At 62.2% G+C, this 14,771-nt stretch overlaps 3 protein-coding genes across 3 annotated transcripts; 1 reads left to right on the forward strand and 2 right to left on the reverse strand.

Moving 5' to 3' along the window:
• Positions 1-1,044: 1,044 nt before the first annotated feature.
• On the reverse strand, positions 1,045-3,692 carry STPG3 (sperm-tail PG-rich repeat containing 3). Its single transcript, XM_032261714.1, has 6 exons — positions 3,545-3,692; positions 2,835-3,365; positions 2,451-2,608; positions 2,004-2,341; positions 1,579-1,882; positions 1,045-1,417 (listed from the first exon to the last, which is right to left on the reverse strand). The coding sequence occupies exons 2-6, from the start codon at positions 2,939-2,941 to the stop codon at positions 1,284-1,286; spliced, it is 1,041 nt and encodes a 346-aa protein (XP_032117605.1). The 5' UTR covers positions 2,942-3,365; positions 3,545-3,692; the 3' UTR covers positions 1,045-1,283.
• Positions 3,693-6,704: 3,012 nt separating this feature from the next.
• On the forward strand, positions 6,705-10,883 carry FAM166A (family with sequence similarity 166 member A). Its single transcript, XM_032261729.1, is given in 8 exon segments — positions 6,705-7,298; positions 8,662-8,876; positions 8,953-9,077; positions 9,079-9,216; positions 9,304-9,430; positions 9,758-9,852; positions 10,174-10,288; positions 10,678-10,883. Coding segments are annotated over 8 exon segments (1,047 nt in total). The 5' UTR covers positions 6,705-7,155; the 3' UTR covers positions 10,767-10,883.
• On the reverse strand, positions 10,761-13,391 carry TUBB4B (tubulin beta 4B class IVb). The gene is made up of 4 exons (XM_032261722.1): positions 13,002-13,391; positions 12,604-12,712; positions 12,412-12,522; positions 10,761-11,971 (listed from the first exon to the last, which is right to left on the reverse strand). The coding sequence occupies exons 1-4, from the start codon at positions 13,056-13,058 to the stop codon at positions 10,911-10,913; spliced, it is 1,338 nt and encodes a 445-aa protein (XP_032117613.1). The 5' UTR covers positions 13,059-13,391; the 3' UTR covers positions 10,761-10,910.
• Positions 13,392-14,771: the final 1,380 nt, after the last annotated feature.

Below are 14,771 nucleotides of genomic sequence, written 5' to 3' on the forward strand. Positions count from 1 at the left end.
GCTGCTGAGGTTTTCTCTGGAAATTCCTTTCCTGCTGCCCAGGAAGCTCTTGCCCTTCCTTGAAGCCTCCCTCTTCCACCACCTCCTCCAGGAAGCCCTCCCTCCTCAGCCTAGCTGGAGGAGATCGCTCCATCCTTCCTGCCGCTCCCGCTTCCAGCTTTGGGTCTCGGGTGCCCGGTGGTGCCCGGGGTGCCCCAGCCGGAAGCAGAGTTCCTGTTGCCACGGCCAGGCAACCACAGCTCTGTTGGCGCTGGCCAAGTTGATCGGCCCAGGGCCCAGGGCCTTCGTTAGACCCTTGGCTGGTTCGGTGGCAGAGGAGGACAAGGGGCACCGCACACACACATCCTAGGTTGGAGTCCTCCCTGCGAAAGGGGATGGAGCTGCCGCCACAGGAGCAGCTGCCTGGAGCCTTTTTGAAGGGGTTGGGCTCTGGGCTTGGTCTGGGCCCGGGTCCGGGAGCTACAGGTGCAGTCACAGGGGCGACACGTGCTGCAGGTAAGCCGCCTGCACTGCACGGTGGCAGCCTTGGGGCCCTACGTGGGCCCAACCCCGGGTACGAGGGCAGGCCCCGGCAAAGCTACAGGCAGGGAGCCCAGCAGGTAAAGGCCCCAGAGTCTGCGGCTGTGGCTCAGCCTACAGGGCCCTGGGCCACAGTTTCCGCAGGTGACTCATCCCAGCTGAAGGCCTAGGGGAAGTGGGGCTGGGCCCCTCCTGAGGGCAGGTCGGGCGACCCCATGTGCTGCAGGGCATTTGGTGCTTCCTTCCAAACCAAGTCAGTTCCCTGGCTCAGCAAGTGGCTGACCCTCAGGTGGACAGCAGCTGGGCCAGGCCTCTGAATGGCACGTCTGGGTAGGGGTATCCCACAGAGCCTCCCGTCTCACTCCAGGCTAGAGCTCAGAGTCAGTGGCACGCTGCCATCTGGAGAACACCCTTCAGGGCAGCCGAGGGGGGACTCCTCAACAGGGAAAGCCGGAAATGACCCATCGGCCGTCATATCTCCAGGACCGCCCCCGGGCGAAGGACAGACAGCTGCACAGTGCGGAGCATGGGAGAACCCACAGCATCTCTGTATAGCGGGGCGTGGGCAGATGGGGGCTCCAGGCTAGGCTGACCTTGTCCACAGTCCATAGAAGGGTTGGCCAGCCAGCAGGGTGCACCAGGGGTGCCCAGAGGGTCAGAGGCCAGGCTGGGACGCCGAGGTCCCCGGGGAGGCCTAGGAAAGCCCCAGGAGAGGCCAGGGTTCCGCTCGTTGGCCGGGCCAAGCTGGCTCTGCCCAGCGGGCTCTAGAGCGTGCAGAAGGGGCCGGTGTCGTGTCGCTTGGGTCTGCGCACACCCTGGATGACCACGCCAGGTGCTGAGGGGAAGCGAGAGTTGTAGCAGTCCTCCACGTGGTAGGCAGCCGGGCCGGGGGTTTGGGCTGGTGAGAGAAACAGAGACAGAGAGGGAGAAAGAGAGAGAAGGCTCGGAGCCCACCCTGGGTGGCAGCCCCCACTCACACCTGGCTCCCAGCCTCCGCCCCGGCCCCACCACGCTCACCCATGGCCCAGCCCTCGCCCTCCCCTCTCCAGGCCTCCTTACAGCCACTGAGCCAGGAGGGGAACACCGGGGAGCGGCTCATGGAGAAGGCCGGCGGGCGTGGGCTCCGCAGGCGGCTCCCAGGAAGAGTGTTGTAGGTGTTGGGGCCAGGGTGCCTCTTGCCAGGTGCCTGCAAAGAGGCCTGGAGCAGGCACTGGGGCTGCGCCCGGAGACCCAACCCCCTGGCCTGAGGCAGCCCAGGGCGGGTGTGGCCTTCAGGTGTCTTGGTGGCAGGGTGGCAGCCCCTGAAGCTGAAGGCGGGGAAAGCAGGCCGGCTGAGCGGCTGGTAGTCGGCTGGCGAGGGCCACTGTGAGGCAGCAGAAGACCGTCGCTGCAGGGCAGGGAGCTCCCCAGACCCTCAGCAGCCCGCTTTGGTCCCGAAGGAAGCCCCAGCCCCTGCCTGCCTGGACTCCCTGCCCAGCCCCCACCTTTTGCTCTTGATTGAAGTCGGCCTTCTGTGTGAAGGGGCTTTCACTCTGGCACCACACCGTCTGCCATGCCCTGCGCCCACCGCCCTCTGTAGTGGGGTGGAAGGGCCTCAGGCCATGGGGGTTCCACTGCAGAGGTTGAGGCCCCCATTCCCAGGAAGGGGACAGGCCCAGTGGTTGGGCCCCAGGGAGGGGACACACACCTCGGCCCTGGTATTTTCGGCCAATGCTGTGGTGGGGGTGTGGGGAGAACTCTCGCACAGACGGGCTTGGCAGCTGGTACCTGGCAGGGCTGGGGACGTCCAGGTCAGTCCTGATCGGGGGGCGTTGCTCCAGCACTGGCCGCGGAAGGCAAGCTCTGGGCCTGGGATGGTTCCAGCAGGCCCCTCCCACAGCCCCCCAAAGGCCAGCCTGGGGCGGGGTGGGGCGGCCAGGACCCTCACTCACGCAGCTCCCTAAGGGTCTGAGTGCAGATGGGCAGGGAATTCTTGGGGGCGCCCATCTGTAACCTGAGGCCAGCTGGGCACTTCTTCATCCTTGGGGGCCACGTCTCATTCCAGGCCAGCGCTGGCTCCAGGCCCAACAATAGCACGGATGGCTTGGGCCTGCACCAGAGACCCCCAGCCACTGTCCTTCAGCCCCTGGCCCCACAGCCCGGCCCTCACGCTGTCCCTCGGCCCCCCAGCTTCTCCCGGCTGGCCTGCCCTCCACACTCCCTCGGCCCCCTGTCACTCCCAGCCCCCCTGCCCCTCAGCCTGCACCCCCCTCCACACTGTCCCTCAGACTTCTGCCACTCCCAGCAGGCTTGTTCCCTCCCCGCCTCCAAGTTACTGGATGGGCTCTGGCGGCATCGGCCCCAGGGGCCCATGGGTCCAGTGTTTGCCTCCGTTGATGTAAAAATTTGCCAGGAATTTCACAGCTTTCTGGTCAAAATTCATGAGAGTCTCCTGGCTGTCTTCCCTGAGGGCATCACGGGGCTCTGTGACCTCACTGGTAGGCCCCTCTGTTGCCGGGGTTCCTGGGAAAGACTCATTGTCAGTCCCTAGAGGGGCTGCCCCAGGGTCCCCACCCCATGGGCCCCTCCCCCACCAGCTAGATGATCACTGGTTCCGCCTGGGCCAGGATCTGCAGCCGGCCCAGGTGACTCTTGGCCCAGCCCTCCCTGCTCCATATCTGGTCCTTGCTAACTTTTCCAACTCCTTCTCCTCTCCTGCACCCTGTGGTGTCCTGGAAGGCTGGGTCCACTCTCGAGGGGCTTCTGGGAGGACCGAGGCCTCGGCAGAGGGTGGGGTGGGGAGCAGGACCTATGAGCATCTGCCAAGTCCTGCGGAGTCCCCTCTGCGTCAGGCCAGCCAGGGTTCCCTGGGGGTGGGAGGGAGGGAGGGGTCCAGGAAGGATCCCCGGAGGAGGAGGAAGAGCCACCATCCCACCTGGATTTCCACTTGGGGGAAAAGCAAAGCCACATCAGATGGTCTTACCCCAGAGGAAGGCAGGGCCCTGGAGCCACAGGCAGGGCTGGAGTGTGAGGGCCTGCCTCTCACCTGGGGGCACAGAGGCCAGAAGGTGTCACAGATGGCCTCGCTGCCCAAGCTGCAAAGGAACAGCCAGCCTTTGTGAGCAGGAGCCCAGCTGGGCGCCAGGGCTCCCCGCTGTGTGGCCTCTGGAGCTGACCGCTGGCCGGTCCCAGCCCTGACCTTGGCCCAGAATCCACCAGGGCAGGGCCTGTGAACCGCCTTATCTGCAGGCCCAACTCCCAGCCCTCCTCCACCCTCCCTGATGCCGGGCCTTCAGCACGGGGCCTGCCGGGCAGACAGACGGACATGTGCCTGAGGAAACCAGGTTTTATCTGGGCGGGGGTTCACGCCCTGTGCTCTGGGCCCCGGCCCAGGTTGGGCCGGGTTCAGAGTTGCCTGGCTGCCGCAGAGTGTAGCCTGCTTTGCTAATGAAGCCCTTGCCGTTGGACAGAGAGGCCCCTCCAGCTCCTCCTGGAATAAACATTGCCGTGGGCGTGATTGACAGGGCTGGATGTCAGTCCTTTCCTCCCGTGGGGGAAACACACTCGAGGTGTTCGTCTGCACCCACACCACCACAGCCATGGCAGAGGGAGGGTTCCCCACACTCCCAGCTGGGGGTCCTCTAATTCACCTCCATCACCATTTACCTGGAGACGGTGTCAGATTCCACAGGGTGAGGGCTCCATCCCAAGATGGCCAGACACACGGTGGCAAGCCTGGGCCTTGGGAACTCCTGACCAACCAGCTTCAAGCTGGGGTTCCCATGACACCCTCTTTGGGTTTAATTTGCTGGAGCCACTCAGAACTCGGAAACACTCGCTGAGGGTTACTGGTTGATTGCAGGGGATACCAAGGAAGAGACCCGTGGAGAGAGGTGTGGGAGGGGGCAGAGCTTCTGTGCCCTCCCTGGCTTCCACCCCCTGGGAACCTCTTGAAGACCCTCTGCCCAGTCCTGGGGATTTCTCAGCATTCCTGCCCCCAGGGCGTAGGGTGGGACCTCTCTTGGGAGAGTCTGAAGACCCACAATCAGGCAGACAAAAGGAGGGTAGGAGGTCAGGGTCCCTCTTCCCCTGCCACCCAGGCCGCACACACCCAACATTCTTTTTTTTTTTTTCTTTTTCTTTTTTTTTAAGATGGGATTTCACCATGATGGCCTGGCTGGTCTTGAACTCCTGACCTCAGGTGATCCACCCACCTCAGCCTCCCGAAGTGCTAGGATTACAGGCGTGAGCCACCGTGCCAAGCCACACCCAACATTCTAACAAATGTCCGTACCAAGGGCTGTGGGAGTTGCCAGCCAGGAACAGTGGAGGAAAACCGTGTCCACCAGAGTGCCAGAAAGCTTCCTGGGAGTGGAAGCCACAGTCTGAGTGTGAACTTGATATATACCAAATTGCTTTCCAGGAGGCGTCACTTAAATTAGAGGCTTTTCTCACCGTGATCCTGTCAGCAGTGAGCCTCCAAAAATGTAATCACGTTGTAGCCGCGGGAGATGGATCTCTCCGACACCGAATACAGGAGGAAGGAGTTTATTCGGCCGGAAGCAAGGTGGCATATTTGCCTAATAGCCAAGCTCACCTAACAGAGGAAGGTTCTTTCTTTATATAGGCTTATACTTTAGATGTTACACGAGGAAGAATCTTAGGTTTATAGCTTAACATATGAAAAGGGTTTCTGTTTACAGTCTTAGGAATTACATATGAAAAGGGCTTCGGTTTACAGTCTTAGGAATGAAAAGGGGAAGTTGATCTGAGATGCCTGGGTCTCCCTCTTCATCATCAGTTTTTTTTGTTTTTTTTTTTGAGACGGAGTTTCGCTCTTGTTACCCAGGCTGGAGTGCAATGGTGCGATCTCGGTTCACTGCAACCTCCGCCTCCTGGGTTCAGGCAATTCTCCTGCCTCAGCCTCCTGAGTCGCTGGGATTACAGGCACGCGCCACCATGCCCAGCTAATTTTTTTGTATTTTTAGTAAAGACGGGGTTTCACCATGTTGACCAGGATGGTCTCTATCTCTTGACCTCGTGATCCACCCGCCTCGGCCTCCCAAAGTGCTGGGATTACAGGCTTGAGCCACCGCGCCCGGCCTCATCATCAGTTTTATATGATTATGGTCTGACTTGATGCCTGTATACTTACAAACTCTGTGGTCTTCTTAAAAGGTTCTGCATTTTCCATGGAGGTTTGTTTATATCTCTGTTTTGTGAGAGTTTTTTTTTCTCCAGACTGGAGTGCAATGGCATGATCTCAGCTCACTGCAACCTCCGCCTCCTACGTTCAAGCGATGCTCCTGCCTGAGCCTCCCCAGTAGCTGGGATTACAGGTTCCCAACACCACACTCAGCTAATTTTTGTGTTTTTAGTGGAGACGGGAGTTTGCCATGTTGGCCAGGCTGGTCTCAAAAGTCCTGACCTCAGTCTCAAATGCCCACCTACCTCAGTCTCCGGAAGCGCTAAGATGACCTGAGCTGCTGTGTGAGAGCTTCTCATGTTGATCTCACATCTATTCATAACACCTGTGGCAAACTTTTTCCAGTCTTTAGTTTGCCTTTTAGTTTAGTTTTTTTTTTCCTTTGCTGAGACGTGGTCTGGTTCTGTCGCCCAGGCTGGAGTGCGGTGGTGCAATGTCAGCCCACTGCTCCTCCACCTCCCAGGCTCAGGCCCTCCTCCCATCTCATCCCCCCGAGTACCTGGCACGCTCACCACACCTGGCTGATTTTTCTTTCTTTTCTGTAGACGAACGGTTTCCCTGTGTTGCCCAGTTGACTCAAACTCCTGGGCTCAAGCAATCTACCCACCTCGTCCCGCCTCAGCCTCCCAAAGTGCCTGGACTATAGGCATGAGCGACAGTGCCCAGCCTTCCCTCCCTTCTTTATTTTTTGAGACAGAGTCTCCTTTCACCCAGGCTGGAGTGCAGTGGTGTGACCTCAGCTCACTGCAACCTCCGCCTCCCAGGTTCAAGCGATTCTTCTGCCTCAGCCTCCCAAGTAGCTTCGGCTATGACTACAGGCTCCTGCCACCAAACCCGGTTAATTTTTGTATTTTTATTTGAGACAGGGTTTCACAATGTTGATCTGGCTGGTCTCGAACTCCTGACCTCAGGTGATCCGCCGGCCTCGGCCTCCCAAAGTGCTGGGATCACAGGTGTGAGCCCCTGCACCCGGCCACCTTCCTTCATTTTTATGGTTAGGAACTCCTTCCTGTAGAAAAGAATAAAATTCAGGATTTGTTTAAAACGTAAGCACAATGCCCTGCCCTGCGTGAAGGGCCCACGGGAGGAAGAGTCCGCTCAGCCCTGCAGGCCAGGCAGCCCCCGACCCCAGCCAAGGCTCTGAGGCTCTGCAGCCGCGAGGGCGTCCTGTCAGAGGAGGGTTCTGGGGGCTCCCATCGCCTCACCTGGAGGCAGGGGCTGCTGGCCTCCTGGGGGTCCGCCCCAAGAGCCCAGGCCCTTCCTGGAGGGTCAGTCCTGTTTTCTCAGCCCTGAAGTTAATGGGACTTCCTCACAGGCCCCCCGCCTCACCGTGACCCCTCTCCAGCCTGGCACACGTCTCGGCCTCTGTGAGTCACCTGTGCAATGGGGGCGCTCACGGGGTTAGCGAGGTGGCCTGGCCCGGGAGGCGCCCACAATGCTGGCCCCTCACAATGGTTGCCCGGCAACGGGACTCCCCTCAGAGAAGGGGACTGGACACCGGGAAGGACAGGAGTCAGCAAGGCCAGAGTGGAAGCAAAATGACAGCTACTCAGAAACACAGCCTCTTCACGCCAGAGCCGCACTATATCCCTGGGTAAGACCGGGAGCTCGGGGGGCTGAGCCAGGGCTGCAGGAGGGGAGCAGGGCTGGGCCTGAGGCATGGAGGCCAGCGGCGAGGGGCCAGAGCTGGCCTGGGACAGGGGACGCTCGGGGACGGGGCTGTCAGAGGCCCAGCCCTCACCCTCCCTGCTGCTGCACCACTGCAGACACCATGCCAGGGGCCACACGCCTGCGGAGCAGAAACCGGGGCAGCCGACCAGCGGGCACAGGCTGGCTAGGAAGTGCCTGCCGCCCACTCCATAGAGAGCTCCACACTTTAATTTCTATTTATGTATAAACTTTTTTTTTTGAGACGGAGTTTCGCTCTTGTTGCCCAGGCTGGAGTGCAATGGCGCGATCTCGGCTCACCGCAACCTCCGCCTCCTGGGTTCAGGCAATTCTCCTGCCTCAGCTTCCTGAGTGGCTGGGATTACAGGCACGTGCCACCATACCCAGCTAATTTTTTTTTGTAGTTTTAGTAGAGACGGGGTTTCACCATGTTGACCAGGATGGTCTCGATCTCTTGACCTCGTGATTCACCCGCCTCGGACTCCCAAAGTGCCGGGATTACAGGCTTGAGCCACTGCGCCCGGCCCTAATTTTGTATTTTTAGTAGAGACAGGGTTTCACCATGTTGGCCAGGCTGGTCTTGAACTCCCATCCTCACATGATCAGCCCGCCTAGGCCTCCCAGTGTTGGGATTACAGGTGTGAGCCACCGCTCTGGGCCCGTTGGCAATTTTTGAAACAAAGGCCGTTCTCGCTCCTTCAGTGATCACGCAGCCCCTGAGGCGCTGAACCGCCCACACCACCTGCGACACGCCCCACAGGCCGAATGAAGGCCCCAAAAAGCCCAGCCCCAGGCCCGGTTCTTGCAAGATGCCACTGGCCTCCTGGGGTGGCAGGGGGCAGGCCAAGCCCGCCGCACACACTCCTGGCAGGCCCAGCCTGTGTCCAAGGGGCCGCCCCTTGCCTAGGCCCTGGCCCACGTCCTGTGCCTGAACTTGCTCTGCCAGGGCAGAGAACCCCTGACTCGTTGGCCATTGGGGTGAGGGTCGGGAGGGGTTGGAAGGCTCTCGTAGCCTGTACAAGGCCGGCAGCCATCTGCTGTGTGCTGACGCATCCTCAGCACCTGCTGCGCGCTGCCCGTTCAGCCTACGAGAGCCCCAGAAGGCGAGTGCCTCTGCAGTCCCATTTGCAGGTGAGCAGAGGGCAGGGGACCTGCAGAGGGCAGGGGACCTGCGGAGGGCCAGGCCGCTGCGCAGTGGCGGGCAGGCCGGACCCCCGCCTGGCTTGACAGGCCCTGCGCCGCGCTGGGCTGCCCGCGAGCCCCGCCCCGCCTCCTCTCTCTCCTCACAGCTATGCCGGCTTCTACCCGCAGCTGCGCTTCCAGGTGGGGAACACCTACGGGCGCACCACGGGCCAGCTGCTCACAGACCCCAGCGTGCAGAAGAGCCCCTGTTCTGTGCTGTCCCCCATGTCCAAGCCCAAGTTCATTGAGGACTTCAGCCAGTCCAGGCCCCCCCGGGTTCCCTGCCGAGACCTGACTGAGCCCTACATTCCCCACTACACCAGTGAGCTGCCATCCCCGGCCCCACGCCCGCCCGTGCCCGCCCGTCCTGGCACTCACAGGCTGCTCTGTCGGTACAGGTCTGAAGCCCTACAAGAACTTCGAGATCCGGGGCCAGCTGCCACCCCTGGATGTGGACGCCCCAGAGCCGCCAGGGGTAGAGAACATATCCAGACACCTTCTGCTGCCTGCCGGTGTCATGCCTTACCCCCCCCCACCCCCTGTGCCCACCAGGCAGGAAGGGGGACTCCAGAGGCTCGGGACACCCAGGCCTGTGGCTGGCCTTGGGGGAAGAGGCCTGGAGGAACGCCGCCCCTGTCTGTGAGGCCCCCAGGCAGCAGCAGGTACGGGATGCACCAGTCTGTGCCCAGCCCATTCCGGCTCGGCTGTGGGTGGCAGCTGCAGGACGACCTCTGTCCTCCCTACTGCAGCTGTACCACTGCCGGAGGGACGAGTACCCCCCCCACACTCACCAGCAGGAGACACTAGATGTGTGTAGGTTCCAGCGCCTGCCACAGCTGGACCACCCCAACCTAATCCAACGGAAGGCCATCTCAGGTGGGCGCAGGGCTGGGCTGGACGAGGACGTCCCTCCCCGCAAGGTTCTAGGGGCGTGAGGGCCCCCGAAAAGGCTGCCACAAGGGCCGCTTTTCCTGCTCTGGAGCGGGTTAGCAGGCTGGGGGAACCTCCGCTGCCTCCTGCTGCTTCCAGGAGTCCAGCTTTGTCCTGCCTGCCTCTTCCCATTTGGCCACAGCAGGCAGTCGCCAACATCCAGGGAAGGAAAGAGAGCCTTACCTGGCTTCCCTGACGCATTCTGGGTCAGGTGGGTATGGCTGGGGGAAGGTCAAAGGGCCTGGGTAGGACCTGCACTTCTGCCCACCCTAGGCTATACTGGCTTCATTCCCCGGTTCTCCTGGGTAATGGGGGTCAATTACCGAGACGGTGTCACACAGGCCATGGACGAGTTTGACAAGAGCCAGGTAGGAGAGCGCCGTCCCGGGCCTGCTCCCAGCTCACAACTTCCTCCAGTCTGGCAGCTCCCCTGGAGGGGCCTTGAAGGCCAGGCTCCCTGAGAAGCCTGGTGAGGGGGATCTGCCTGGCTGTCTCTTGTGCCCAGAGGGAGCGCCCCAACCCCCTCTCCTGCGTCTTGGATCCTGGGGTGGGGATACAGGAGGCTGGGACATTGAGCGGCTTTCCCACGGAGAGTGCCGTCCCCCCACCCCCATCAGGCCCCACTGGGACATTGTGCTGTGTGGTTGCCCTTGGGGGAGGCAGCTCCTCAGCCCCTGCCTGTCTCCCAGTTCCTATTCAGAAACCCCCACTGTGACCTGGGCGAGAAGCTGCCGGAAACACACTGGCTCAACCACATCTACAGCAACCAAGGCCTAATTCCCTTCTACATGGGGTTCATCCCCTGTGAGTAGGGGACCCCATGCCCAGCTTCTTAGGACAGGGTCACACGGACACACGCCGGCCACTGTGGGGAGGGGTGGCTGGGGCTCCAGCTGTCCGCCCTTCACTGCTGGTTCAGAACCACCTGCCTGACCAGTCCCCAGGTTCCACCTTGGGTTGGACTGTTGGCCATTCTCCCTGCCCCTTTTGGATGGGGGTCACTGGGTTCTCCTATTAACACCCCAGACTCAGGCCACCTGGCCCCCTAAGGTTTGGTACCCAGGACGGGCCAGGCTTGCTTCAGGAAGCAGATGCCTGGGGCAGCCCCAAACTCCTCTGAAGCCCGGTATCCAGCCCATGCTGGTCCCTGGTGTGTGAAAAGCCCAGCTCAGCAGCAGCCTTGGTCCCCGCAGCCATGCAGGACAACTACGCGCTGACGTTTGGCAACAGCACCCGGAAGGCCTACTGGAAGGAACAGGCGCGGCGAGACCACACGCTATGAAAAAGCTTTAATGGTGGTGTCTGTACAGCATGGAATATGGAAGGGAAAACAGCAGGTGCACACACAGCGGGACAGGCCAGAGGACAGGCTGGGAGTGAATAAAGAGTTCACACCGCTTCCCTGCTTTCCCGGTGACTGGAGGCTCTAGGCCACCTCCTCCTCAGCCTCCTCCTCAAACTCGCCCTCCTCCTCGGCCGTGGCGTCCTGGTACTGCTGGTACTCGGACACCAGGTCGTTCATGTTGCTCTCGGCCTCGGTGAACTCCATCTCGTCCATGCCCTCACCCGTGTACCAGTGCAGGAAAGCCTTGCGCCGGAACATGGCAGTGAACTGCTCCGAGATGCGCTTGAACAGCTCCTGGATGGCTGTGCTGTTGCCAATGAAGGTGGCGGACATTTTTAGCCCCCGGGGCGGGATGTCACAGACAGCCGTTTTCACGTTGTTGGGGATCCACTCGACAAAGTAGCTGCTGTTCTTATTTTGGACATTAAGCATTTGCTCGTCCACCTCCTTCATGGACATGCGGCCCCTGAACACGGCGGCCACCGTCAGGTAGCGGCCATGGCGGGGGTCGCAGGCTGCCATCATGTTCTTGGCATCAAACATCTGCTGGGTGAGCTCGGGCACTGTCAGGGCCCGGTACTGCTGGCTGCCCCTGCTGGTCAGTGGGGCGAAGCCAGGCATGAAGAAGTGCAGGCGGGGGAATGGGACCATGTTCACAGCCAGCTTGCGCAGGTCAGCATTGAGCTGGCCTGGGAAGCGCAGGCAGGTGGTGACCCCACTCATGGTGGCAGACACCAGGTGGTTCAGGTCCCCGTAGGTAGGCGTCGTCAGCTTGAGGGTTCTGAAGCAGATGTCGTAGAGAGCTTCATTATCGATGCAGTACGTCTCATCGGTGTTCTCTACGAGCTGGTGGACTGAGAGAGTGGCATTGTAGGGCTCCACCACCGTGTCTGACACCTTGGGGGAGGGCACCACACTGAACGTGTTCATGATCCTGTCTGGGTACTCCTCCCGGATCTTGCTGATAAGGAGAGTACCCATCCCAGACCCAGTCCCCCCACCCAAGGAGTGGGTCAGCTGGAAACCCTGCAGGCAGTCACAGCTCTCAGCCTCCTTCCTCACAACGTCCAGCACCGAGTCCACAAGCTCTGCGCCTTCTGTGTAGTGCCCCTTGGCCCAGTTGTTCCCAGCACCACTCTGACCTGTGAGAGAACACAGCTCGTCATTTGTTAGCCAGGTAGATGGCACTACTGGTCACAAACCCCATGGGGAAAAAAGCCAAGCACGTGGTGTGCGCTGACCGCAGAATCCACCCTGCACGTAGCGCAAAGGGACCCTCAAAGCGAAAGATCGACAGCCTGCCGGGTCAAAATGAAGTCAGGGGCCCTGCCAATTCCCAAGGACAGAGCAGCCGACACTGCCCCCAGCTCAGCTCCCTGCAGGGAGATTACGTGTGCCGCGGCTCCTCGCCTCGGCAGACAGCTGGACCTTGCTCCCAAAGCCGATTTAGAAGAGGGGATTGAGCGGCTCAGGAGAGGAGGGGTCCAGGGGCCCTGGCTGCGCAGTTCCCACGGCAGTGCCCTTGCAGCCGCCCCTTGACCTTTGAGCCGCCGCCCAGCCCCAGCCCCCAGCCGCGGCTCACCGAAAACGAAGTTGTCCGGCCGGAAGATCTGCCCGAAGGGCCCAGAGCGCACGGAGTCCATGGTGCCGGGCTCCAGATCCACGAGGACTGCGCGGGGCACGTACTTGCCGCCTGCGGGGACGGGAGGGCGTCAGCCAGGGCAGGGGCCGCGGGGACCGGGGAGGGCGGTCGGAGAAGGGGCCAGGGCCTCACCGGTGGCCTCGTTGTAGTACACGTTGATGCGCTCCAGCTGCAGGTCGCTGTCCCCGTGGTAGGTGCCCGTGGGGTCGATGCCGTGCTCATCGCTGATCACCTCCCAGAACTGCAAGGGACGCGGGCGGGCCCGGGCGGGCCGGGGCTGAGTCACCGCGGCCGGTGCGCAGGGAGGCAGCCCCGCCCCGGACGGGCGCGGCAGCCCGGCCCTCCCCGTCCCCTCCCCCGCCCCACGCGCCCCAGCCGCCAGGTTCCTGGGGGCTTCGGCCTCCCCGCGCCAAGGGCCCAGCGACCGCAATGCGGGGGCGCCGCCCGCCCGCCGCTGCCGCCATCTTCCCCGGCTACCCGGCCGTCCCGCCCGGCCGACCCGCGCCGGCCCCAGCGCCCCGGCAGCTCACCTTGGCGCCGATTTGGTTGCCGCACTGCCCGGCCTGCAGGTGCACGATCTCCCTCATGATGGCGGCGGCGGCGGCGGCGGCGGCGGCGGGGACGAGGCTAGAGACACAGAAACACAGGCGGAGAAGCAGGCGCGCAGACTGCTACAACCGACGCTTCGCCAATGCTTATATACCCTCTGCGCCCGCCTCCGGCAGCCTGGGATTTGGCTGCCAGAACGAGGCTGGAAAGCTCCCTCGTTTCATTGGCCGCATTCCCGTCAATCAGCCCGCCTAAGGTCCGCCTTTTCAACCCCGTTGGGTCTTTATTGGTCGGCCGCAGCCTTCGATCGCCCTATCACAAACCCCCCACCTGGCGCAGCAGCGCTCCGTCCATTGGGTGTTTCAAATGATTGATTTGCCCTGTCATTGGCTGGCTCCCGGGAGCACGCTGTCAGGCTGGCGCTATTGGCTGCGCGGGGTCAGCGTCCTGGTAACCGCCGCAGTGCCGCGGGAGGCGCGCGGAGGGGTGGGGCGCAGGCGCGGGCGCGGGCTTCCGGTCGGCCTGCGGGCAGCTGCGCGGGGCGGGCGGGCCGGCTTGGGGCGGGCGCAGCGCTGGCTCGGAGCCCGGGGACGCGGCTCGGGAGCCGGGAAGCGCAGGCCCGCGGCGGCCGAGCGTCCGGTGTCGCGCCCTCGCCGGCCTTGCCCCGGGACACGGCATCTGCGCGCCGGGCGGGTTCGGGAGCGGGGTCCGCGCGGAGCGAGCCCGGGGCCTCCAGGCCGAGGAAGCTGCGGCGCCTTCAAGGCCGAAGACACCCGGGCTCGGAGGCCGCGGCCCCGAGGGGAGCTCCCCGCAGAGCCGCGGAGGTCGCGGGCCTTCCTGGTCTGGCGTCCCGCGCGCCCGCTGCCCTCGCGGTCGGGGGAGGGGAGCCCGTGGGGCCGCCGAGGGCGGGGGCGCGGGGCCGGGGAGGGGCGCGCAGGGCCGAGGCCTCCCCGCAGCCGCGCGCCCTGCCCTGTTGTGGAGACGGCGCTGGCCCCGCGCCCGTCTCCTTGGAGCCTCTGCCCCGGGAGTGCCCGAGCTTCCCCCTCGGCGGGGCCCCGTCCTCCCGGGCTCCCGGGCGGGTCTTCCAGCCGCCGGTCGGCGCGCCGGGGCCGACAGATCCTTCTGTCGATGCTTTTCCCAGGTCGAGGCTTGATTTCTACTTGGGCAGGAGGACGACTTAGGAAGAACACGAACGCGTGTGGGCGCGCCATGGATCAGCCTGCTTGGAAACAAACGCGCTGTGTTTTCGTAGCATTTTTATTTTACTTATTATTTTGGGGCACGATGTCGGCCCCCCAAGTTCAAAAGATTCTCCTGCCTCAGCCTCTCCAGTAGCTGGGACTACAGGCACCCACCACCATGCCGCTGATTTTTGTAATTTTGGTAGAGATGGGCTTTCACCACGTTGGCCAGGCTGGTCTCAAACTGCTGACCTCATGTAATCCGGCCGCCTCGGCCTCCCAAAGTGCTGGGATTACCGGCAAGAGCTACTGTGCCTTCTGTGTTTTTGTAGCTTTTTTCTTTTATTTTTTTGAGATGGAGTTTTGCTCTTGTCACCCAGGCTGGAGTGCAACGTGTGGTCTTGGCTCGCTACAACCTCCACCTCCTGGAATCAAGCGATTCTCCTGCCTCAGCTCCCAAGTAGCTGGGACTATAGGTGTGCACCACCATGCCTGGCTAATTATTTTATTTATTTATTTATTTATTTTTTGAGACGGAGTTTCACTCATGTTACGCAGGCTGGAGTGCAA

Source organism: Sapajus apella, unplaced genomic scaffold, assembly GCF_009761245.1.
Source record: "Sapajus apella isolate SASKATOON/1434 unplaced genomic scaffold, GSC_monkey_1.0 scaffold126, whole genome shotgun sequence".
Classification (NCBI taxonomy): domain Eukaryota; kingdom Metazoa; phylum Chordata; class Mammalia; order Primates; family Cebidae; genus Sapajus; species Sapajus apella.

Excerpts from the sequence above, each read along its gene's own strand:
- STPG3 (XM_032261714.1), bottom strand. The coding sequence starts at position 2,941 with ATGAATTTTGACCAGAAAGCTGTGAAATTCCTGGCAAATTTTTACATC. Across the intron at positions 2,609-2,834 it reads ATGCCGCCAGAGCCCATCCA|GCCCAAGCCATCCGTGCTAT; the intron begins GTAACTTGGAGG and ends TCTCTGGTGCAG. Across the intron at positions 1,883-2,003 it reads ACTTCAATCAAGAGCAAAAG|TGGCCCTCGCCAGCCGACTA; the intron begins GTGGGGGCTGGG and ends GCTGCCTCACAG.
- TUBB4B (XM_032261722.1), bottom strand. The coding sequence starts at position 13,058 with ATGAGGGAGATCGTGCACCTGCAGGCCGGGCAGTGCGGCAACCAAATC. Across the intron at positions 12,713-13,001 it reads GCAACCAAATCGGCGCCAAG|TTCTGGGAGGTGATCAGCGA; the intron begins GTGAGCTGCCGG and ends CGTCCCTTGCAG. Across the intron at positions 12,523-12,603 it reads GTACTACAACGAGGCCACCG|GCGGCAAGTACGTGCCCCGC; the intron begins GTGAGGCCCTGG and ends CCGTCCCCGCAG.